The sequence below is a fragment of the Podarcis gaigeae genome (genome assembly GCF_964106915.1).
Source record: "Podarcis gaigeae genome assembly, chromosome: 14".
Lineage (NCBI taxonomy): Eukaryota > Metazoa > Chordata > Lepidosauria > Squamata > Lacertidae > Podarcis > Podarcis gaigeae.
In genome coordinates, this window is record NC_139690.1 from 34,573,350 (window position 1) to 34,599,358 (window position 26,009).

At 42.5% G+C, this 26,009-nt stretch overlaps 1 protein-coding gene across 2 annotated transcripts in view; it reads right to left on the reverse strand.

The window, feature by feature from the left end:
* Positions 1 to 47: 47 nt before the first annotated feature.
* SEC14L5 (SEC14 like lipid binding 5) overlaps positions 48 to 26,009 on the reverse strand; it is a 48,422-nt gene continuing 22,460 nt past the window's right edge. For both annotated transcript variants that reach the window (XM_083710847.1, XM_083710846.1), the window contains 14 exons: positions 24,782 to 24,931; positions 24,542 to 24,673; positions 22,039 to 22,167; positions 20,339 to 20,555; positions 18,814 to 18,926; positions 17,675 to 17,864; positions 17,096 to 17,184; positions 16,519 to 16,589; positions 15,562 to 15,733; positions 13,143 to 13,277; positions 11,006 to 11,143; positions 10,150 to 10,395; positions 8,876 to 9,054; positions 48 to 8,279 (listed from right to left, as the gene is read on the reverse strand). In XM_083710847.1, coding sequence (XP_083566973.1) covers positions 8,174 to 8,279; positions 8,876 to 9,054; positions 10,150 to 10,395; positions 11,006 to 11,143; positions 13,143 to 13,277; positions 15,562 to 15,733; positions 16,519 to 16,589; positions 17,096 to 17,184; positions 17,675 to 17,864; positions 18,814 to 18,926; positions 20,339 to 20,555; positions 22,039 to 22,167; positions 24,542 to 24,673; positions 24,782 to 24,931 — 2,067 coding nt within the window. In that variant the 3' untranslated portion in view covers positions 48 to 8,173. The remainder of the gene's footprint in view (positions 8,280 to 8,875; positions 9,055 to 10,149; positions 10,396 to 11,005; positions 11,144 to 13,142; positions 13,278 to 15,561; positions 15,734 to 16,518; positions 16,590 to 17,095; positions 17,185 to 17,674; positions 17,865 to 18,813; positions 18,927 to 20,338; positions 20,556 to 22,038; positions 22,168 to 24,541; positions 24,674 to 24,781; positions 24,932 to 26,009) is intronic.

Below are 26,009 nucleotides of genomic sequence, written 5' to 3' on the forward strand. Positions count from 1 at the left end.
CATATGGAGATTTCACACTTTCCCCAACGCTTTAAGCCAAAACCAACTCGTCTCCAGTTTACTTTATTTTTCTCGTTTTCAGTTACAGCAAAACAGAGGACAGAAATGTATTAGTAATACCCAGCTTCTGACAGAGACACTGCCACAACATAGCTTTCGTATCACATTTGCTGATCACCAACATGCATATAGTGATCTGAAAATCTCTTTTTTTTTTTCGCAGATAGGAATGAATCTTCACTATAAAATAACAGTGACCACTACATTAGCTTTGCCGTCCGTGCATTCAGAATGTCTATTTCAGCAACTTAGGCTTTTTAAGTGCCGCAAAAAATGATTAGTCATCACACTGGAACCAGTTCAGCTCAGCCCCTGTCGATACCGATAGCCATCCTTTGCAGGAGGGGGAATTTTAGCAGCTCCTGTAAATCTAATAAGGTACTATTTGCAAAATCTCTGTAAAATGCCCTTAATATAGCCTTTGCCATAGGCTGTGCAAAATGGTTTACTATCTACATTATTAATATTAATTATTTTTGCATTGGAAAGGTCACAGTATAGTGGTTTAAATAACTAGCACAATAAATAATAAATTATTATTATTATAAAGTGGAAAGAGGAGGAGTCTAGTTAAACAGCATCAAAGACAGCAGCTAAGTGTATGGCACTTCAGTTCAACGTACTGAGGGCATATCTACACTTCCTCTTGTCCTAATACTTTCCTCCGGGGTAAACTGCTCTTTAGCGCTCAATCTGGGTTTTCTCCAGGTTGATGTTTGCTCCGATTTAGCACTAAAGAGCTGGTTTTCCCTGGGAAAGGAGCAGGGGGGCTTGGACCTGTGCTTTTTAGGCATAGGACAAGCAGAAGTGTAGATGAGCCTTGAGTATCTTCACATATTAAAATAGGGATCAGCACCTGGTGGCCCAGAGACTAAACCCCCTCCCCCTCGGCAAGAGTTACCATCAGGCCCCTGTAGAAAGCAAAGGGTATATATGTACATGGGAATTGAGGTGATGTCTATGAAATGTTCCTTTGCTGGCAAAACCATTTGGGACTGGGGTGGGACCCTCCATCCTTTCCTCAAAATGGCTCAAGAACTAGCTACTAATCAGGGCGTCAGGATGGTCTGGTCTCTCACACACCTGTACAAACCCAAACTGCCAAATCTGCAGGAAATCAGGAGTCAAATGATGCAATCCTTGTGCCATTTCGATGCTTTTGAGTTGCAAAATGCAAAAAGGAACCAAGTTGAAACAAGAGCGCACTATCCTTTACCAGCACACTTCCCTACGTCCCATCACTTGACAAAGTACAACACTCATGCCTCAAAACAATGGAAGAACCAGATGCAGCAGTGGCTGGTGATCTTAAAATGAAGGCTTTGTTTCATGTGGACTTGAATGTGCTGCCCACCATGGCATCTAGAGTCTCAATCTTAGCTGGCATTTTACAAAAACCTAAAGGTCCTAGTCCTCATATCTGCAGACTAAAGAGTGAAAATGCAGGTGCAGCATCTTCTAAAAGGTAAGGTATGGAAGGGGAATCTGATCAGAACTTCTGGTCAAAAAAGGTTATCTACACAATCCCTTTCTATGATTCCATGTCCCTCATACCTTTTTCCCTTTCATATCTCCTCCCATTAGCTTCCAGCCTTTTGCCAACACGGAAGGGCAAAAAAAGTTAATTTAGGTTTCTGTAAATTTACCCAGGATGGATAACGTAAGTTTCCTCTGGCAGAGTTCAGGTTTTTGATAAGTACATAGCCCTGTTCTAAGGTTAATAAGAAAAACATCAGAGCCCTTCTGGGTCAGACCAAGGGTCCATCTCTTCCTGCTTCCTACAGTGGCCAACCAAATGCCTCACAGACCTGCAAGGTTTTGAAGGGAATAATAGCACACCACCTCTGAATCTGGAGGTTATCGTTATTTCAATTTACCTACCTTTCTTCATATAGCACTAACAGCTGCTGAAGTCATTGATGTACTTTCCATGAATGCATCTAAGCTCCTTTTAAAGACATCTAAGCAGTGACCCTCACCACATTAATATGGCACTGTATTCTACAAGTTAATTGTATGGAGAAGTACTTCTGCTTATCTGCCCTGAACCTCCCACAAATCAACTCAAATTCTAGTACTGAGAGTAAGAACAGCTGCTTTTAAAAGGTTTATCCTACATTGCCTTCTGTTCACAAACACACCTGTTCATGTGGATAGCCGTGTTGATCTGTCATAGTCATAATAAATAACAAATATAAGCTTTCAAGGTATGAGCTTTCGTGTGTAATACACACTTCGTCAGGTACTCTGAAGCAGAAGTATGTATATATATACACCAGAGCTTATATTTAGTTGATCTTAAAGGTGCCAATGGAATTATTAAAAAAGATTTTTTCATCTTTCATCTTGTAATTCCTTACACCTGTTCATGATAGCATCTTAAGCTCTACCCCCAGCTCAGGAATGTGCTTCTGTCATGTGGTTAGAATAGCTCCTTAACCTTCTATTAATCCCAATAACAGAAGAGTATGGTTGCAAGGCAAATTCACCAAGACCCAGCAAGGAGATTTCCTCAGATCACTTGCAAATGCAATGGCTTAGTCTAGCTAAACAGTCTCTGGCAGACTGACACACTGCTTATAAGTCAATTGACCTGGTAAACCTCTTCAGTACCATGCTCTGAGTTGGCAGAAATAATACCTATTACAAGGGAAGTGTCACGGCACACACAGGGGCGAAAACTACCCTGTCCAGCCAGCAGCCTGTCAGGATGACTCTCCCGGCTGCCTTATGGGCCACCTGGAGCAGGCCAAGGAGGAGGAGGAGGAGGAGCAGCCGGCGACACGGCCTATATGGTCCGGTCTGCACCCCTTAGACCCCTGCCGTTCAGGTCTCGCTGAGGGGGCTGTGAGCGCATCGCTCCCTGCTCGACTCTCTTCCCTCCCTCATCTATTTTAAAACTATGCTGAAATGTGGCAGCAGTGATGTTTCAGCTACTAAATCTGGAGCTCTTGGCCCATTTCAAGCAGCAAGCATATCAGTGACTGATTTGACAGAAAAGCTGGTACAAAATGAACAGCTGGTAGCAGGACTCAAAGAACTTGTCAGGGAAAAGGATAATGAGTTATGCCTTAAAGCACAAGAATTAAAGAAAGAAAAAGAAGCACCTGAAACCAAGATTTCCAAATTAAAGCTGCAAAACAAAGCCAAAGTAAAATCCTCAACAAAACAATAAGAGGAACTCAAAAAGCAATTATCAGGAGATGAAATCCAAGAAGGAATATCCAAGCAAAAGAGAGCTGCAAGTCGTGGAAAAATATTGGTACAATCATACCTCGGGTTAAAGTTGCCTCAGGTTGAGTGTTTTCGAGTTGTGCTCCGCGCAACCCGGAAGTAATGGAACACGTTACTTCTGGGTTTTGCCGCTTGCAAAATGACGTCAAGCGCATGCGCAGAAGCGGCGAATTGCGACCCGCAGACGCAGGTTGCGTTCTGCTCAGGATGTGAACGGGGCTCCGGAACAGATCCCGTTCGCATCCAGAGGTACCACTGTACTTAAAAAGAAAGTTGAGGAACTTGAAAAACAGAATGCCCCCCAAAATGAAGAGCTACAGAAAAAGGAGGCGGCTGCATCTTTGTTCTTGGTCTTCAACTTTCTTGATAAGGTTCTGAATCAGAAATTTCATACTCTGCAATGAAGCCTCCTTTGAGAACTGACCTGCTGGGAGCCTGAAGGGCCCTGCCCTGCTGCTCTCCACCTGGCTTGGGGCGAGGCCTGACAGGCTCCATAAAGAACTGCTGCTGCTAGGCAGAGTGCGCTCCTTTTTTGTTTTTTTAAATTGCTTTTATTTTTTATCTATGTCATTTTAAATTGTTATTGATATTAATGCTGTATTCTTAGTTTTAGATTTTATGATTTATGTGGAAATTGTTTTCCATTTGGTTGTGTACTTTTTGATTTGTTTTATTTATGGCTTATGCCTTTCGTTATGTTGGTAATTATGTAAATCTTGTCATGTTGTAAGCCATTTTGAGCTTTTAACTATAGAAAGGTGGCATACAAATAAAATGATGATGTCAAGGATAGATTTTTTTTAGAGAAATCTATATCTGACCTGTGTGGCTTTTGTGTAGTTGCTCCTCACACCCCACCTCCTATGTTCTGTAAAATGCCTAACACACTTATGAACATTATTAAATTCTAAATATATAGCAGCAGCAATATTGTACTTGAGTGCACCCTGGCCCAGGATCCAAGTGCTGTTCACCTGACTAAAGTGGGAGCAGCAAGAACACAGCAAGAACATCTCGCCTTTTTCATGTTGCTATAAGGGGAATAAACTGATAGTAGCTTGGGGTAGAGTCTAAATTATAGTTATAAAAGCAGCTGAATGAAAACCAACCTTCCTAAAGAGCAAGTCCTGCTTTCTATAATTAGAAAAGACTTGTTGATGAAACTTTGAATGATTATTTAGCCAACTCAGACTGCTTTAAGCATTTAAGTAAGGGGGGGGGCAGAGAGCCCAAAATAACTTTTCATTGCGCAGTTACAGTCTCTAGAAGAACCAAGCTAGTTTCAAAATACATTTAAGGAACCTCTAAGCCCCCATATTAGGCCCAAGTTTCCATCAGTCATAATCAATGTGAGACACTATAAGAACAGAAGAACATGCTGGATGGGGCCAGTGGTAAATCTAGTCCAGCATACTGTTCTCCCAGTGGTCAACCACATGCCCTAACAGGAAGTCCGCAAGCAGGATCTGACCGCAACAGCACTTTCCCCTCTCCTGTGGTTTCCAGCAACGGGTATTCAGGGGTATGCTACCTGCAACAGTAGAAGTAGAACATAGCCATTGTGGTGCTCAAGGCACTAACAAGACTGGGCACGTGGAATAATGAGGACTGGCAAAGCTTCCCACACTTGTGCACCAGCAATTTGGAGTGTGCCTTAGACAACTAATAATGGATGCTCTTTCCATGCTAATAATAATTAAAGGTTATAGTCTTAAAATACTTATTGTACATGGGATCATACATTTTTACTTACATTTATATCCCATCTTTCTTCCATGATGGAACTCAAGGCAGTATGCATGGAGTTTTCAGGCAGTCTCCCATCCAGACACTGACTTCTGCAAGGCTACTACATCCTTTGAGTCCAAACTATGCCCTAGGGCCCATTTGGGCAAACAACACACATATATATATCTGTTGTTTCCAGCTGTTACAGGTCAATATGTACTGGGATCTACAATGAGATGGAAGACTATAGGCAAGGCGGGAAAATTATAGGTAGAAGCAAAGGTCTGGCTGTCATAGGAAGTCAGTAAGATAGAGCAGGCTGGTTCACATACCAAAGCTGCCACCCTCTTCAGAGGTTGACTCAATCAAGAACTAGGCTGTTTGTCAATTAATAGGAAATTCAGGTTGTCACACAGTTAAAACTGGGTTGGAGGAGGATGGGAAGGGACAGAGGACTCTTCTTCCTCCACTGACAAATGGTAGAGAAAATTGTTTTTCCCATCAATATGGGAAGGATCAGTTCAATTATATTGGTCATGACAGGGCATCTCCAATCTTCATCTCCTTATTAAGTCTCTGCACAAAAGCTTCATTCATAATCAACAGCATGTCTGCATAGCCCTCTACCATCCTTCCTGTCCCTGTCATTCATATTAGATTCACTCTTGCAGAACAGAGGTGCTGATTAAGCAGGCCCAAACCCTACTAGGTTGCAAGAGAAACATCCTCCTGAGTCTAGACTCGAGACTCCTCAACATCTGAGAAGTAAAACAAAAATTAAGCTTTAGAGAATATATGCATTTATAAAGCTGCCGTCATCATTTATGACACGAAATAGGTCTTTAAAATGAAGCACAATCTGACAGATTAAGAAGTCTGCTGAGACCTTAGCTGAGGCAAATCACAACCTGCTTCACTGTAAGGATACTTAAAAGCGGAGCTGGAGACCCTCTTCATTTTCATGGAAAACCTAAAGTATCCTGGTCTTTCTTCCTCCACAACCCATGCAACATTTTTGAGACATGCCATTCCCAATACAGTCCAAGAGAGAGAAAGCAGCCATAATTTTCCTTTAAAAAGAGAACTGGAACCATCTTACTCTGGGTATTATTCCAGCAAAGTTGGAATTTGCTTTAAGGATTAAAGTAGATGTTACACCAAAATATTAAGAAAAAGCAGCCTCAGAAGGCTATGACAGGAACCAGAAGAACACTAATGTTTATGCATGCAGTTACCGGTAACTCTTCCTCTCCACCGTGTGGTTTTTCAGCTGAAAATTGCCCCCTACCTGTTCCCTGCCCCAAGCTGCTTTTCATTAAATCTCCTCTCAGGAGATTGCATGCAACATTCAGCCTTGCACTAAGATAAAGCAACCGAAAGTGTTACTTACACATTACAGCTATTTCCTCAAAAGGATTGCTTGGAATTAGGCTTCTAAGGCAAGCTTGGGCAGCTAATTCCCTGCAGTCCCTCTGCACAGAGAAACAGCAACACTGACGCACTTTGCTGTAGTGACTGGTCCTCCTTGCTTCCCTTTTCTCTCCCCAGCACTGCAGTGCACCTTTGAACAAACACACAGGCAAGTGAAGGCAGCTGGAATCTCAGCTGATTTGTCTTCTTACTTATCCCCTAATTACAGGAAGTAAAAATAAACCTTGCCAAGGAGAACTCATGTTTCATACGTACTCAGAAGTATCTCAACATTCACCTCTCCTTTTCTTCCCTTTGTATGTAACTTCACAACAATCTTATTATCAATAAACCATGCCCATCCCACAGTGAAGTTTGTGCAGTCCCAGGTGTTATCGTTCCAGGGCATATAAATTTTACAAAATCAAGGTCCTTAATTATTCAGGGCCGTATTACCAGAGCAGTTTTCCAGTTACAATGTAGGCCACAACCTTATCAAACTCAAAAGATTAAATGGAGACCTGTGCAGGTAATTCTACATAATGCAGTCCTGTGCTCCAAAAATATCCAGTTATGAAACCATGTTTCAGTGAAACAGCCTTACAAAGCTGAATATGATCAGAATTCCTCCTTCTGGCCCCAAAAGATCAACACACCAAAAGGGAGGGGCATATTTCATAATACATACTTGAGTTGTACCTATAAAATGATACAAATAAGTTATTAATTTAAGTCTTAATATTGTTTGAATAAAGAGGAATTTTCATATATTCATACACACACACACACGCACGCGCACACACACACTCTCTTAAAGTGCCCACCCCAACTTGAATTTGTGCCTGCTTTCAAAAATAAGAGCTTTGTCAACACTGTGGAGTTGTTTTGTGCCTGTAGAAATTAAATATTGCTTTGCTTAGCCCTTTGTAATGGAATTCACTTCCTACCCTGAGAGAGGGATGGGGCAGAGATCTACTCATTTATTGCTCATAGACCTGAGAAAAAAATGGGGGTGGGGGAGGAGTATCAGTGCTTACTCCTTTAAGAAAGAAGGCATTTCTGTGCACTGCAGGAGAAACTTATGTACATTTTTGGGGTCTCTCAGGGATGCCAAAGCATGTTAAGCTAGCTAAATCTAGGTATCTAACCTCAGATATGTTTCCTACTTGAAGTAACCTGGAAACCTTGTTTCCTCCCACCCACCCCCATCTATTTATGTACATATTAGCAGTTTGCATGTAATCCCTGCTACCGAGGCACCTTTTGCATCTTGTTAAAACACAAATGGCACTGGCTGATGCCCCGGTGAAACTAGACTAGTTTTTGCTACACATAAGAGACAGCTCTACAGGTCCTAATAGGTAAGGCAACACCAGATAGCTCTACATTTACGTAGAGTTAAGTTGACTGGAAAGAGCCCTTTAAACCATAGGAATCACGTAAAATTCATGCAAAAGTGATATGCAGTCTAATGCACAGATTTGTTAATACACGGTCCAGGAAAATCAGTCTTCAAGGTTTAGAAGCTGCAAGTCTATTCCCGAAAAAGCAAGGATTTCAAGCGGCTCCCTAGAAACATCTTGGTGTCCAAACTGCTGTTACTTGTGTTCCCCTAGAAGGCCATCCCTAGGCACTAGCATTCCGCCACAGGATTCTTTGGCTCGTTCTATGGAGCAGACCTGAGGAAAGCATCTCAGCTGAGCAGTTCATTGATCAGTGTTCAGCAAGTTCCTAGATGATGTTATCTAGAAATCAGAGAGCTGCTCTGCGATTGGTTGGAAGATGTTGTTGCTCCACTGAGCTGTGAAAATCCACTGTTGCAGGATTCCAGACTTGTCATGGACCCCCTGGAATAGAAAGAAAGATGAAATTTAGTGGGTTGGGGAAGGGTCAACAACCGATTCACCTTCACTTCTTCCATGAAAACCCCAACAGGACTGGTAATCTCTCATTTGCTGCCAAAAATCTAATTCCACCTTGAAAGAAAACATTTTAAGTGGTGATCCTGATAAATCCTATGAAAGCAGAAACTGGTAGCAAGATTAATACCATCACCATTTTCCATGCTTACAGTTATCCAGATATGCTTAACTGGATCACCTGGAAGACACATACCAACAGTGGAAAGAGACTGATGGCAGAGCTCTGTTGTCCTGGAGAACTGAATTCACACAGTGATGCTCCAAAGCAGGATTAAACAATTTGGGAATGCATTCACATTATTGGCACTTGTGAACTACAGGTGTGTTGCAAGCTTATTATCTTATTAATTGAGCAAAACATTATATTGGATTAAAGGACAAAGAAGTAGATCAAAGAAAGCAGCAAGGCAGTTATTAGAACTCCTGCTGATAGCTTTCAAGAACCATACCAAGCACTGAGTGATGCCCGTCATCCCCACATATAACAAGTCATGCAATGGCTCCTCCTGCATCCCTCCTACCTGAATTCCTTGGATGCAAGCACCTCATAGTAATACATAATCTTGCACTTGTGGTTGGAGACCTGGAGTGTAGCCAAGACATCATCAACCCGAGAAAGGCTGGTCCCAGCACAGGGAGTTGGGCTGTGCATTTTCCACTGGAGGATATAAAAGCCAGGCCAACGAGTCACATGAGAACCCTGAAAAATGATAGATAGTGAGAAAACCAATCAGGTAAACATAAAGGATTTATGTTTGTTTGGCTTTGTTTCAAAGCCATCTTGGCATCTTGAAACAAAGGCCAAAAATTGAAGTAAAACTGATGCATGCAGGCCAGGTGAAGTCAACAGGTAGAGTCGTTAACACTTTCCAACTAACTGGGTCTTTTTAGCTGAAACGGGGATTTGCAAAGTGTGATCCAAATGCACATAATCTGAGGTTTCTTGCAAGTTTATCAGGGGCTTCTCAATGACAAGCTTAGTAATGGTAGAGGAGCTTGCTGGGCCAATACCAATCTTTCCCTGCAGTGTGCAGTCAAAGAAGAATATTGGGTGTGCACAGGAATGCACCTTCAGTTCATACAGGGCAATGGTGAAGCTTAGCTAGGGCCCTTCATGAATTGAGCATGTGACATAAACAAGTTCCACTACAACATGCCAGGATTCCATTGCAGGTTTGCAGGGATTCCTTGGCAGATATTGATATGGAAAGATCTTAAAAGGAAGAAATTTTGAAACCCATTCCTCTGAGACATAGAACTTAATTCTGTGCAATAGGTTTTCCCCCTGTGTTTAGTCAACAGTAATAACCAGGGCATTCTACTGGATAAAGTATACTGGGCTTTAATATGAGAAGCCTGGGTTCATGTCCAGCCATTAACATGTTAGAGGGCTTTTGGCAATTCACTACTCTCTCTGGTTCACAGCAGCAACAAAAATAAAAAATAAAATGCAGTGAGGGGGGCACTTCACTGCACATTTAATATATTATAAAATATGTAACATCCCACAACTAAGTGCCACAGGAAGCTGTTTTTCACAGGACAGTTGGTGGATCAAATATGCTCACTAGCAGTTGATATCAAGAAGCTCCTCAACCATGTTGGAATTTCACAGAACAATGAAATGGCCTTATTTCCAAAACTGTTTTGAGTTTGTAAGCCACTCTGGGAATATTTAATGATGGGTACCTACATTAATGTAATTTTAAAAATGAAAAAGGAAGTTCCCAAATATTTATGATAATCAAACCCCAAAGGCCCAGCATGAGATCTTAGGCACGGAACCGCAACTGACCTGGATGCTCTCGCTTTCACGACACACCAGCTGGGACTCCACGCGGCTATAGTCCACCCCCAGGACCCAGCTCTTGCCTATTAGCTGTATATTATCCCCCGCAGTCAAAGCATTTGGCACTGTAGGTTCCTTGCGGCAAATCTCAGGTGCTCTCTTGGAATGGAAGAGGCTGAACACGACATCTCCTTTCAGAATGTCGAAGTCCCAGGTGATCACCGATTCACCTTCCAAGATTTCCACAACTATCTAGATTAGATAAAAAACGACAGCATCCATCTTGTTCAATTCAGTGCTGGCGTTGCCCAAAAAATCAATTAACTAGTGCAGCAACATCTGGCTCTAAGCAACACAGAAATGATTCTCCTTTTTGGGAGGAACTAGCAAACTAAATAAATATATTTTTAAAATTATTCCAATTTTCTCCTGACTGTGAAGAACCTAAGCACAAGATGCCAAGCCTCACACACTAGCTCTGTATTTGTGGACAACAGTTCCTCCATGGGGTGCCCCGGTTCAGAATGTATATTAGTTGGGTAATAGGGCTTAGGGAGATCTTAAGTCACAGCCATCCACCAGCACTCCTACCAATACCAGCCTGAGAACTTCTTACAGAGACTCAGAATAACTATAAATAGGAAGAGTAGAGTTTTAATTCTTCCAAGAATTAGGTATTTGGAGCATATACATCAGGAATTTGAAGAAATGCTTCTAGACCCCAGGCAATGTTCCTTTCCTTTACAGCATCTCCAAAACCCCACCTAAACCTAACTGCCAAATCTAGAAGAGCACAGAGCATTCACCACACACACATACGTTTTGGTCTATTCTGTTGACCAGAATAACTTCCTCATCCTACCTCATGAGGAGCACCTTTGAATATATTTGCAGAGTGATAGATGGTTTCTGTCCAGAGGCGGATATGATCAGAGATTTCAGGCTCTTCATCTGTTTGATAGAGTGATTTGGGAACAAGGCCACCTTCAGGCACATTACACTGTGGGATGGGGGAGAGATGGGGAGTGAATTTCAAAATGCAGATCAACACTTTAAAACAATGCCAACTGACAGAATATTCCCTACCATTTCATACAGCACAGCCTCACCTTCCTACTATTTAGCAAGTAAAGTGAGAGAACAGAAACAATCTCATCCCCCACCCTGCCCACTAAAGCACCTTTTAACTAGATGCAAACAAGAATAGATATAGCAACCAGCTGAATTCTGAAAGCACTTTTATTATTTCAATCTCAGTCATTCATCCACATATACATACTTTAGAGAATGACCATTATTCGGACTCGCATGTCCTCAATCTTGCTGTCAATGAAGTAGAAGGCTGGCTGATAAAAAGGCTTTGCCAAACTAAGAAGGTAAGAGGGTCTACTGTAAATAGTAGGAAGCCTAGTCCAGCCTAGAAGCCAGACAGCAAAAAATCATGGAAGCCTATCTGCTGCTCCTTCAAGACGGAACAGCAGAAAATGGGACAATGCAGTTATGCAGTTTGTATGAATGTATGCAAACATTAATTTGCAAGGCTCATTTTGGGGATTATGGTTAAAGAGCAAAAAGGCAGATTCTGAAGAATAACAGGGAGTTTGGATCTTCAATTTGGTACAGTGTGTCTGTATGCTGCTAGATGAGCTAGAATGCACTGTGAATAAATGTGCTGCTCAGTGAATTTTCTGCTTGTTTATTAAAAATATGTACCTAAAATAGCATAGCATTTAAAAATAGCATATTTTTAAATTGTCTAAGTTTGAATTTTAAATTGCTGTAACCTGCCCTGTGACCTTAGGGAGAAAGGCAGGCAAGAAATCAAATCAATAAATAATCTCCAAGCAATTAACAAAACAATGCAACAACATTTAATAACACGTATGTTGAAGAGGTCACTTACTCATTTATAATTGAATCTGTACTATGATAAACCATCCAGTCTGAATTTTTACAATAGTTTTGCCAATTGCCATAAACAATACAAGTGTTATCTGAACTATGATAAAAGATTCATAAGGCAAACCAAGCAGTTTTTTTTGCCAACTGCCTGAAGGGGAAAAAATAACTCACCAAAGCATCTTGAATTCTATAAATTTTAGAAATAAATCACTAATTCTGCTCTAAACAGGGTGCCCCCTGAGGCAGGATAGAGATTACAAATTACAACATTGACAATTGAATGGATCTTACATCAAGGATATAGACAGCATTTTTCTTTTGGCAAACGAAGGACACAGAGACAGTAATGTCTCTGCAGGCTACTGAAAACATTTTTGTTAAAATAAGTAATCTTTCCAACAGAAATATTTTGACTTTATCCAAAGGCCCACATACTGTCCTCCTCCACTGTGTAACAACCCAAGTAATACTGTACAGCAAGTACTAATAATAGCAAAAGTGCAGACTACCATGGCATATTTGTATACAGTTATTAAAGCTTCTCTAGCCTTCTCTCCAAAACTAAGAGTGAAGGTTATGCCCTGATGTTCATACAGAGCTCAGCACCAACAGGAGCTTGTATCTCAATTGCACACAGCACACTAATAGAACTAAACATTTAATAAGGATGTAATGTAAGCAGGTGGCGCTGTGGGTTAAAGCCTCAGCGCCTAGGACTTGCCGATTGAAAGGTTGGCGGTTCGAATCCCTGCGGCGGGGTGCGCTCCCGCTGCTCGGTCCCAGCGCCTGCCAACCTAGCAGTTCGAAAGCACCTCCGGGTGCAAGTAGATAAATAGGGACCGCTTACCAGCGGGAAGGTAAACGGCGTTTCCGTGTGCGGCTCTGGCTCGCCAGAGCAGCGATGTCACGCTGGCCACGTGACCCGGAAGTGTCTCCGGACAGCGCTGACCCCTGGCCTCTTAAGTGAGATGGGCGCACAACCCCAGAGTCTGTCAAGACTGGCCCGTACGGGCAGGGGTACCTTTACCTTTATCTTAATGTAAGCAAGATTAAGTCTCACCTAAGAATTTTGTACTACACACTTTCTCCAAACTTACCACACATTCTCCTCCAAGGAAGTCTGGAATCACATCTTTGTCAAGATAATCCACGAGTCCTCCAGGTCCCTGATAATTGTTGCCACTGTAAATGAGGAACTTCTGCCTAGTGTTCTCATTGATAAAGGGACTCACCTGAAATAGAATGTAAAAGCTATTCTTCTCAGGACACATTAAAAAAAGAATGGTCAAGTCCCACCAAAAAGCATTTTAAAAACTCAACCCGCAAGCCAGTCCAAACAAGTCACTCTTGGTCTTTAGCAAGTCTATAACTGGAGGAATATTTTCTTGTGGTAGGGTGGACTTGAAGAACTCTGGGTAAATGCTTGAAATCTAGACCTAGTGATGTTAAAAAAGCACTCTCTGTTGAACTTAGAAACCATAAAATGAGATGAGTGAACAGGCAGGCTTTAATGTTGAGGTTATACCATGTAACACTTTACCAGTCAAAGTTTCTCCTATAATTGAATAAAAGGGAAAAGTAAAGACTGGAGGAAGATGTGCTCCACAGAATCATAGAACTGTACAGTTGGAAAGGATCCTGGGGGTCATCTAGTCCAACCCCATGCAATGCAGGAATCTCAACACACAGTCCCTTATCCAATTTGAAACCATGCCGGTCCCTGATTAATGTGCTGGCAGTTTTTTTGTGCATCACCAGGAGGTATATTCAATGTTTCTCTTCTAGGAAATAAAGGTGCTGGTACTCATCATGAAGTTGTTACAGTAAGTGCCACATTTTTAACCAGTGCTTTACTTCTAGAAAAAAAGATGTCGGTACTGTGTACCCTTGAATACCCCCAGAAAAAAGCACTGGGTATAATAATAATAATAATAATAATAATAATAATAATAATAATAATTTTTTATTTATACCCCGCCCTCCCCAGCCAAGGCCGGGCTCAGAGCGGCTTACAAGCAATAATAAAAACAAGATGAATGATTACAACTTAAAAACAAAAATAAAATACAACATTAAAATAATGGAACATTAAAATATTAAAATGTAGCCTCATCGCAGGAGAAGGAAAAGAAAGAAAGAGGAGGGGAAAAAGAGAGAGAGAGAGAGAGAGAGAGAGAGGGAGGGAGGGAGGGAGGGAATCAAATTGGCTCCAAGCCAAAGGCCAGGCGGAACAACTCTGTCTTACAGGCCCTGCGGAAAGAAATCAGATCCTGCAGGGCCCTGGTCTCATGAGGCAGAGCGTTCCACCAGGCCGGAGCCAGAGTTGAAAAGGCCCTGGCTCTGGTTGAAGCCAATCTAACTTCTTTAGGGCCTGGGACCACTAGGGTGTTATTATTTATGGACCTTGAGGCTCTCCGTGGGGCATACCAGGAGAGGCGGTCCCGTAGGTACGAGGGTCCTAGGCCGTGAAGGGCTTTAAAGGTCAAAAGCAGCACCTTAAATCTGACCCTGTACTCCACCGGGAGCCAGTGCAGCTTGAAAAGCACTGGGTGAATATGCTCCCATGGCAGAGACCCCGTGAGGAGCCTCGCTGCAGCATTCTGTACCCGCTGGAGTTTCTGGGACAGCTTCAAGGGCAGCCCCGCATAGAGCGAATTACAGTAGTCAAGCCTGGAGATGACCGTCGCATGGATCACTGTGGCCAGGTCGGGGCGGGAAAGGTAAGGGACCAACTGCTTGATGCGGCGAAGGTGGAAAAATGTCGCCTTGGCTGTTGCTGTAACTTGCGCCTCCATGGAAAGGGAGGCATCAAGGATTACACCCAAACTCTTAACGGAAGGCAATGGCACTAATTGGGCCCCCGCAAGAGAAGGGAGTTGGTCCCTCATCCCCATGCCATCCCGACCTAGCCATAGGACCTCTGTCTTCGAAGGATTTCGTTTCAATCGGCTCCCACGAAACCATCCAGCCACAGCTTCCAAGCATCTGGTCAGTGTGTTTGGGGCCGAGTCAGTGTGGCCATCCATCAGCAGATAGAGCTGAGTGTCATCAGCATATTGGTGACAGCCCAGCCCATAGCTCCGGATAATCTGGGCAAGGGGGCGCATAAAGGCAGTTTCTGCATGTGTATTTTAGAGGAAAACTAGAAAGTTACATAAACAAATCAACAGTGCCAAAGTTAATCAGTGCAGACCTTGCATTTTTGAACCCAAGGACTATCCCAAACAAGATATGGCATTATTACCTGTAATACAGTAATACAGTAACTCTCACTGTAAAGGTGTTTTACAGCTTACGGTTATCTTCATTCTGGCACCAAAATATAAATTCTGCATTAAATAAGTTGCTACTACCTGGACAGGAACCTGAACCCAGAAAAGACATATCCTTGTCTGTCAAAACAGAACTCATAGGTTTGCCATTTTCATTCCTTGGTGGGACCCAACAGACTAGTAATATCTTCTCGTTAAGGCCAGAGCCAAGAGTAGGTAGCATCTCCCCAGCACCATCACTCACCAGAGTCCATAGAACAGGGAACACTCTGGGTGCTCGCACAATCAGAAGCCTTCCCAAGGTCTCTGGGTAGTTTTCTTCAACCACTTCAATAATCCTAAGGAGTGCTTTTACTCCAGGGCGCCAGAGGTGGCGCATGTTCAGCCCTTCAAGGTCAACAAGACAGGTCCAAGATCTGAAAGAGGTGAAATCAACAAAGCTGTTTCTCAAGCTATGCATTTGGCATTCAAAATCAGAAGCAACGAATACAATCTTCCTGTATGAGGCTTAACGATGTTTTCACAAGTGCTGCAAGGAACAGTGCATCTGTAAATGACACTCCCACAAATTTGTAAAGGGTGAAAAAAGCTACAATGAACATTTCCACACACACACACACAAACAGAGAGAGAGAGAGAGAGAGAGAGAGAGAGAGAGAGAGAGAGATGGGAAAGGACCCCTGGACGGTTAAGCCCAGTCAAAGGCAACTAAGGGGTTGTGGCACTCAACTCGCTTTCAGGCCGAGGGAGCCAGCATTTGTCCACAGACAGCTTTCCGGGTTATGTGGCCAGCAGGACTGAACCACTTCTGGCACAACGGGACACCGTGACGGAAACCAGAGTGCACAGAAATGTCACTTACCTTCCCACCGCAGCAGTACCTATTTATCTACTTGAATTGGCATGCTTTTGAACTGCTAGGTTGGCAGGAGCTGGGACAGAGCAATGGGAGCTCACCCCGTTGCAGGGATTCAAACCACCAACCTTCCAACTGGCAAGCCCAAGAGGCTCAGTGGCTTAGACCACAGCACTATAGAAGTGACAGGTTCCAGATTAAAATGCATCCTTAGCACTAGCTGTGAAAATAATTCTGCTCTGAGGACAAGGCATCAACATGCTTTAAAAAAATGTTCTCTTATTGCCAGTGTTTACATGAAGCAAAAGAAGAGAGGGGTCATTGTATAACTGGGTGGATACTAACGTGATTGGGCGGCCAAATAGATTGGTGTTTTCCTCACATCTCCTTTGTCCTTCCTCGTTAATTGACAGTACCTGAAAGGAGAACAAAGGAATGACTTCAGTTACTAAGGAACATCCTCATACCTTCTCTAAATTTTAGGCTTTGGAAGTTATGACAAAATTTTACTTAGAACATAGCAAGACCAATTAAGACCCTGTTGTAATATTTCAGGTTATAAATGATAAAATCTGCCCATTGTGTATTGTTGGCATCAGTCTGTCTTCAGAGACAATGGAGTGCCCCTGGGGGTGATGTCAAACCAAAGGGACCTTCTCAGGGCACAAGCCTGGGCACTGTGTATGAAAATCATGGGGTGCCCAGACAACAAGGCATTCCGCTGATGTGGTCCAAAAGAAAATAGAGCAGGGTTTTCCTTCTCCAAACCTGGGCTACGTTCCCAGATTGATAAGCCCCATTTGCCCCTTACTTCCCTCTAAAGCACATGCAGAAACTGCTTTATTGAGTACTGGACCTACTGAAGCCTGAAGCTTTTCTAGAGAAACCATGCATAGATAATACAAAGGCAGCATCTCCTTACATGACGAAGGAGTGACTCCTCTCCCAGTGCTTTCACAAGACCTTTGGTGTCCATCTGACCAAGGCGAAGTATGTAAAGTGGCCTTCCATCTTTAAAGACAAAAAATAAACAAAGCAGCTGAATGAATATGTTTTTGCACTGTTTGTGTCCTACTGTACTTAACTGGGAATATTAAAAAATTAAAGGCATGATTGCCCAAGTATGTTCCCATCCAATTTCTTTTTGGAGCACAGAGAACATCTCAGGCTGCTTCGCTACATTTGCCAACTTGTGAAATGTGAAATTTATCAACTCTGAAAATGCATGCAGGGAGGTAAACATAGAACAGCAATAGGTAAGAAGTTTAGAGATGCAACACAGAAGAACAGGGGATGGATTCTACTAAACTTTACTGATTACATCTGACCATTCCTGTGTTAGAATAACACTTCTTGGTTTCTTGCTTGCACACTTTCAGAAATTAAGCACAGAAGTACTCAGAGGTGTCCTTAGGTGACAGAGTGACATGTGGCCTTGGTCAACCCACATAACATAGTACATCCCAGGGCAAAGTACGCTGGCTTAAAGTGAGCTTCCCACCTTTGTCATGGTAATGCCAACCACCAGTATAGTATTCTTCCAGAAGAGAAGGTGGTCTCCATGTTTGCAGGATGTAGTCTACCTGGTACTGCTTGCGCCAGGTCAGTGACTGGCACAGCATCTCTCGAGCCTTGTCAATGTTGAAGTCACGAGCCCTCAAAAAACGGAGGATATGTTCATCTTTGGGTATCTGAGCAAAAGAAGAAGAAGGCAAGGCTCATCCTATTGTCAAAGGCATGACCCTTTAAAGAATTCCTGCAGAAGAAGAACAGCTCATATGTCAAATTTTGAAAACACAAACAAACAAACTACTGTCCTCACTAACAATCTAGAATATAGTGTACCTCCGTTTATGAACTTAATTCATTCCGGAGGTTCATTCTTAATCCGAAACTGTTCTTAACCTGAGGCACCGCACCGCTGGCGTGCGACTTCCGCTCGCATCCTGGAGCAAAGTTCACTACCCAGAACACCTACTTCTGGGTTAGCGGAGCTCATAACCCAAAGCGTTCGTAAGGAGGATGGTATGTAACCCGAGGTTCCACTGTACAACTAAGTTTAGGCCCAAGTTATCTGTTTCTTCTGTTCTGTCTAGCGATTGCTGCATTTTAATCACCCAAATTGGCAGCACCAACACAGGTGGAGAACTTGCAAAAGAGCTGCTGGAGGAGAGATGTGTGGAGACCCTAGAAAGAACTGTGAGTAGAGGGGTTTTATATTTGCCACAATTTAGACCCTCGGGGAAACTTACCCAACCTAAGCTGCTGTAGCGGGGTGCTGGGTGTGTGGAGAGTAGCTGAATGAGACACAGCTGTGGGCAGCCTGATTGGGCTCCATCAACCTTGGTGACTGCCCATAATGGTTTTATTGTTTGTTTCTGTAACATTTGTCATTGTTTTTAGTGTTCACTGCTTAGAGATATTTATATATATTAAGTGATATAGAAATGGTCTAAACAAAAACCTTGAACAATTTCAGCAATGTGTAAAATAGAGGAAAGGCAGGGTCCCTTAAATATAAAAATATGCAGTAGGTACAAGGATACTAGTTCTATAATAAAGCAATTAAGACCACCTGATTGCTTAGTCTGATTAATATTTACTTTCACCAAACAGAGAGCCTTAGCCTCAGGTGCTTACCTTGCCTTTGTGTGTTTCTTGCAACCATTGACGGAGTCTGATCAGGCAGCTTTCCTGCATGGGAGTCAATTGCCCTAGGTATCTTTCTATGTAATCAGCATCTAGTTTGTCAGCTGAGGAGGGGGAAGAAAACAGTCCCATAAGGAAGCAAATCACTAAGACCAGTGACATATTTCTGCCAATTATTATTGCTTCCAACAGCAACACTGCAAAACTGCTTCAGTCTTATACAAAAAATGGTGGAATATAGTTGCAATAAAATAAAAATTTTAAAAAATCAAAATAACAATAAATGCAAAATACCTAGATGAACTGGAGTGGAATATCACCTTTATTAAAGGTAAAGGTAAAGGTACCCCTGCCCGTACGGGCCAGTCTTGACAGACTCTGGGGTTGTGCGCCCATCTCACTTAAGAGGCCAGGGGCCAGCGCTGTCCGGAGACACTTCCAGGTCACGTGGCCAGCGTGACATCGCTGCTCTGGCGAGCCAGAGCCGCACACGGAAACGCCGTTTACCTTCCCGCTGGTAAGCGGTCCCTATTTATCTACTTGCACCCGGAGGTGCTTTCGAACTGCTAGGTTGGCAGGCGCTGGGACTGAGCAGCGGGAGCGCACCCCGCCGCAGGGATTCGAACCGCCGACCTTTCGATCGGCAAGTCCTAGGCGCTGAGGCTTTAACCCACAACGCCACCTGCGCCACCTTTATTACAAAGCCGCTAAAGGCACTATTTTTACAAGGGGGGAAATGATATTCCATCAGTGCTCACAAAGGGGACCACAGCAGGACAAAACACAAACCCTTTGCTATGTGGGCACTCTCTGGATATAATAGTGCAAGGTACTGGAACAAGAGTCAAATAGAAACATTTGGAGTAGTGAGGCAGATATGCACCAACAGACATGCACAGCCAACCTCTTGCAAAGGGGACTCTGTAACAGGAGAAAAATATCCTGGGACTGCAGCTGTGCTGGGAGCAAATGAGATCAAACAAGAGGGAGTGAAGGAGGGGAAGGATTTTCTGGATCGGCTCCATATAATTTTTTTGTTCCTGACCTCAGTAGTTCAGAGCAGACCTGATGAAATGTCTTAGGATAAGCAGCTGCCAGACTGCAGGAATGTCATAGTCAAAATTAGGCTCTCCCAAATTATCCAGAACATAAAGGTATCTAGTTACAGGTAGGTAGCCATGTTGGTCTACTGTAGTCAAAACAAAATAAAATAATTCCTTCCCGTAGCACCTTAGAGACCAACTAAGTTTGTTACTGGAATGAGCTTTCATGTGCATGCACACTTCTTCAGGTATGCACATGAAAGCTCATACCAATAACAAACTTAGTTGGTCTCTAAAGTGCTACGGGAAGGAATTTTTTATTATTATAAAGTTATCTAGAGACAGGGTTGCAAACTATTGGTCAGGCATGAAAAAAGAAAGGAGGGTAAGCTGTGGCAGGTTTCAAGCTGAAAAATGCTGAAAGCATCCTAGTGAGATAGCAAGGAACTGCTGACTGGCTTACAAGCACATACCATCGGGGGTTGATGCCTCCACAGAGGAGCAGGTGCTGCCTCGCTGTTCTTTGTCACTTCCGTGTGGGGGGGCTGCTGCTGGTACAGTGCCACTCTCACATCCTGATGAAGGCCTCTTAGCTGTTTTCCCTCTGACTGCTGGAGGAGTCCATCGGGGGATAAAAGTGATCCCCTGGGAAATCAGTTCCTTTAGATAATGCTCTATCACTTCTTTGCCCTGAAAATGAAATGATTTATTAGAGTCATATTCTCAGTCTATATGGCCTATACAGAGTTGTCAGTGAAGGATATTTACATGCAAATGCAATGTTTGCCTAGTTAGTGAATGGAGTTCTAGGTGTGAATCTAGGTTCAAATCCAGTTTTATCTGTGAACTGTCATATCCCAGCCGTACCCTCTCAGGCCAACGCCAACGCCAACACACCCACACCCCACACACTTGCAGTATTGCCTATATTCCCTTTAACAAAAATAATCTGGCAAGTCCAAGTGTTCTATCATTTGGAGACATCTATGCAGCAAACACACAAACACATTTGGATGTATAAACATTATCTCATATTCTCTATATTTAATATGTTACAATGTGAGAAATAAACAAAGTAAACCAGGAATAGAAAGATGGTTAATTCTGTTAAAAATATTTGCATTCCCACTTAGGAGAACATCAAGAGCTAATAAGTGCTGGAAATGTAAAGAAAAAGAAGGATCTTTTTTCCATATGTGGTGGGAATGTAAGAAGGTTAAGGGTTTCTGGGAAATGATATATAACGAGTTGAAAAAGATGTTTAAATATACATTTGTAAAGAAACCAGAAGCCTTTTTGTTAGGAATAACAGGAAGAGAGATTAATAGAAGTGATTACAAACTTTTTCAATATGCAGTAACTGTGGCAAGAATATTAATGGCCCAAAAATGGAAACAAGAGGAACTACCGACTCTGGAAGAGTGGAGAATGAAACTTATGGACTATGCAGAATTGGATAAAATGACTGGGAAAATTAGATACCAAAAGGATCACAAGTTCATCGAGGACTGGGGAAAGTTTACGAATTATCTGGAAAACATATGTGATGAACAGACAATGCTAGTCGGTTTTAAAGAGGCTTTGTGATGTCAAAGGGTATTGTAAAAAGAAAGAGAGATGAAAGGACATTATTAACTGGCAATATAATATAATGGAAATGCGTAACAAATATAAAATATGGATGATTGATGGAGGAGCTGGTGGAAGTCCAAAAATTGGAAATTTGAGAATATGGTTGTGTTGACTAATTTGTAAAAGAAAATTTAATAAAAAATTAATTAAAATTAATAGTAGTACACAACTAAAAAAAAAAAAGGAGAACATCAAGAGCTAGTGTCTTAAACCTGATAGATCCATCCCAGAAAAGGCAGAGCCTAGGAAGGATATAAGGTCTCATTTGGGCACCACAACTTATCAAAACATGTTGTGACCTTGGAGCTGTGCAAGGTCCAACTGCTTGAGTCCAATCCAATCTGCTCTCCTGAATTGTGGGCTGATTTAAACCTGCTTTCTTTTTGATGGCCCAGCCAACAACATTCTCTAGTTCTACTGGCTTGCAGGCAGAGCAGGTCAAGACAATAAAGTGCTTGGAGTTATGCATGGGCAGTATCTTACAGCAAGTTTTGTCTAAAGTAATTCATTTATTTTATTTATTCAACCAATCACAGCTCACCCGCTTGATGTTGGCTGTGTACTGTTTCATTGCAATTTTCTCCACTGTGTTTTCAAAGCCAAAGAATGACTTGATGTCAAGAGATGCAGATTGTTCAAAGCATGTCCAGTCTTCATTCTCAGGGTGAACCTAACCTCAGACACAGATATGTCACAGTTAGAATAAGTGCAGCATACTCTAGAAAGGCTGCTCATGATAAAGGCAATGAAACCAGTTCTCAAATGTACTTTCTTTTTGTCTGTTCTCCTTCTAAGAAAACTGAACATTTCTTCTGGTGTAATTGTCAAAAAGGAATAAAGTGTGCAGTTGGCAGCTGAAATGATGACTCACCTTGAAAACTGGTTTATAAGGACATCTATTGCCTAGTGTTCCTACCTGTTGGAAACAGGGTTAGCATGGCATTTGAACTGCTTTGCCTCAAGTCACAAAGTTTTCCTGACACTTCAGGGAGTTTGTAGTTTCTGTTCCAGTCACTGTAGCAGTAGATAGGCTATCCACCCAGTGAGAATGGGTGGAAGATTCTCAGCAAAATAAATTGACTGAGGAAAATATAGAATTAAAGCCAAGCTGAGAATGAACTCATAAAGCTCAGGCTCCATAAAAGTATTCCTCTTTCCTCTCCTACTCATCAGAAACAACAATTGGTATGCAAATTATAGTGATATTCCATGAAGTCACCCTCTTTCAGAACTCAAGTCAGGTCAAGAACTAGATGTGATGGTGGGAAACCCATGTGCTGAACAGCTGTAAAGTAGGGGAGAGAAAACAATCTCCAAGTAAAAAGCTGTGGGCAGGAGGGGTTGCTGAACCCTTCTGGTGGTTCCTTCATACCATTTTTCTTCAAGCTTGAAGATCTGAAATATGCCAGCTAGTAGAAAAATAGTGTGGAGGGGGACGCGACAGTTGGAAGGATTCAGCACCACATCACCCACCATTTTCCCACTTGAAATCACCTGCCTAGCTTTTCAGAATTTGGGTAGTGACCTATATTTGAAGACAAAGGTCTGCTTCCTTCATGTCTCATTCCATCCTCAGGCAGCACCTGAGATAAAGCCAAAGAGACAGCAGAAGAGAAGTGCCACTGTATTTTTAAGCAGCTGCACAAAACACATTTGTTCTTAGCTGTAGAGAAATAGACTGAAATTTAAGAGACCTGTAGGCTTTAGTCACAAAAGGTCACCCAAAGTCTCTCAGCTTTCAAGAAGCTGCTGTCTTGAATATATGCCAACAAAGCAGATAAGTAAGGTAACACAATCTGAGCTTTTGTTTATCAAACACAAAAGGGTATTTAATTGCTTTCCGAGATAGACTAAGCTGCTCTTAAATGTCACTGGTAGAACCAAGCCATAAACCTCTGCTGCACCAAATATAGGCTTACATGGCAGATGACACACCATTGTTATAACAGCTACCTAGCTACATAGTGGTGGGGTTGCAGCAAATATAACTAGCAAAAAAATAAGTGGGAGACATAAGGAAGAAAGAACATGAGGCAGGGAATCTAGGAACTACGTTCACTTAGGGTACAGTTGTTCCTTCTGGTTCCTGCTGCTCTAATTATGAGAGTTTTGAAGTGCACAGCTATATTAAGACAATCGATAGTATAGACCAGAACAGCCCTGTACCAAATTCAGCTCTCCCTACCTTACAATCCCTGGGACCAAGATAACAGCAGGCAGTTTGCTAATCTAATGTTAGATATTGCAGCTTGGTAACATGTGTGTCAGGCTGGTCAGTTAAGCATTGGCAGAACACAAATGTATGTTCAACTCAAGTGAAAACCACAAACACAGACAGCCTTATAACTGTCCTAGTAGCCCTCTGCTTATCAACACAACACCGTATTTCATGCATACTGGTCGCCACTGCATAATAGTTGCACCTCCCCTTTTCTGGACCCCCGAAATGGCCCCAGAGCATTCCCCACATAATAGTCGCAGGGTAACTTATGCGGCTCCACTAGGCTTCAGGCCGTTTCATTTCCTCCTCTAGCTACTGCCACCCCTGCTCCCCTTGTACCACGCCATCTCGGCCATGAACTCCTAGTGGGAGCGGAGTGGGAGAGAATGTTTCTCCCTATCCACCTGCTGCTTTTTTATTGTTGTTTCAATGGGAACCAATGTAGGGGATGGCCAGGCCATGTGAAAAAACGAAAAAAACCCCAACACAATCCCATCTGAAATGTATGCCTCACCATTCAGCAGCCAACTACAATCCCCAGAGCACTTTCCTTTTTTTCAGTTTAGGACACCTCCAAATGCAGCAAGCAGAGATAACTTATTTTCTTTGCCAGTATAAGTATAAGGGTTACAACCCTTCAAACAAACATACAGAGATGCACATCCAAACCAGTAAAATCTGCATTCAGTTACAGCCTACTGTACAAGCCTGAGAATGTTATTCCTAGTAACAATAAGACAGAAAGCACTACTAGAGCCACCAAGATTCAAACCCACCCAATGCACTTTGAAGAGAAGGGAAATCTGATAGACAGAATGCTTACTGAATAGTTACATGTCTCCAGGACAATGACACGGTTGGCAAAAGTCTCATTATGAGCTTCAATCACAAGAGTTCGCTCCTTCCAGTTGACCGTGTTTTTTTGTATGAAAAAGACATACTCTACTCCAGCAATCTGAAAAAGAGAAATAAGATTAGCATGTAAGGACTACAATGGAATATATTATGAGCACAGCCCAGGCAGCCTTAAGAGTACATGTCTATGAGGAATCTTAGCTCTCACCTTCTTCAGTAACCGAGGTGCATCTACATTCAATTTACAGCTGCGTTCAATTATGTGGATGGCTCCATCATCACTCTTGGATTCACTAAGGATCTCACTGCCCAGGAAAACAGGGATCTCTGGGCAAGTGGGGAAGCGCTTCTCATAAGCCTGAAACACACACACACACCCAGAGGGGGAGAGAGAGAGAGAGAGAGAGAGAGAGAGAGAATATGTTAATGCTGTAAAGGCCATTCTTCTGTTCTTGGAATCTTCTTGTTCTTTATCACACAACTCTGCAGCACACATCACTGTAATGAATGAAAATGGATGGTGTTTGAAAGTTCTTTTTTTTTAAAAAAAAAAAAAAAAAAGGTGGATGAATGCCTGTGAACCTGAACAGTAACACACACATGGAATCTGCTGTGCCTTTGCTCACTGAATGCCTGTGCAGCTGTGTTTGATTATTAAATATTAAAATAATATTGAATAAAATGATTATGATGTGATTTGGGCTGAGGTGAAACCATGGTAGAGGTCAGTGGAAGTGTTATATCATGGGTGTTATACTCAGACTTCAGAGTGGTGTAACAGAGTGTTGGACTAGGACCTGGGACACTAGGGTTCAGCATGCACAGTGGTCAGGGGTGATAGAAACTGGAGTCCAACAATATCTTAATGGCCACAGGTACCACATTCTTCATCTACTTTGACTGGCAGCAGCTCTCCAGGGCCGCAGAGGAAGTTTCCCACTACTTGCTACCTGACCCTTCTTTCTTTTCTTGGTGGTACCAAAGATTGAAACCAAGACCCTCTGCATGCAGAGGATGTGACCTACCATTGAGCTGTACCCACTGCCCAAACACAATATGAAAAGTCAGGACAGAAAAACCCTGGATAGCTATTAACAATAGTAATAAGATATAAGAATGTTACATGCCATGCCCAATCTCTGCTGAGTAGTAAAGATTTTATAGGGTTCCAGGCACTCACCCAGGGTTGTGTTTCCATTGGAAAAGCAAGGCACAGAGGAGTCTGTAGTGTCTTAGAAATATGGTTTATTCATACATATCTACACCTGAAGCCTTCAATGGAGAGAGAGTGCAAAACATTACACCCCAAGAGTGTCCTTTGTTCCTCCTTTCATAGCTTTTGCAAGCTTGGGTCCAAAGCAACAGCCAGTTATGCCCCCTGGTTTCTCAGTGCAGCCTCTCCTAGCCAGTGCGCATGGAGTTCTCCCTAATTTCCA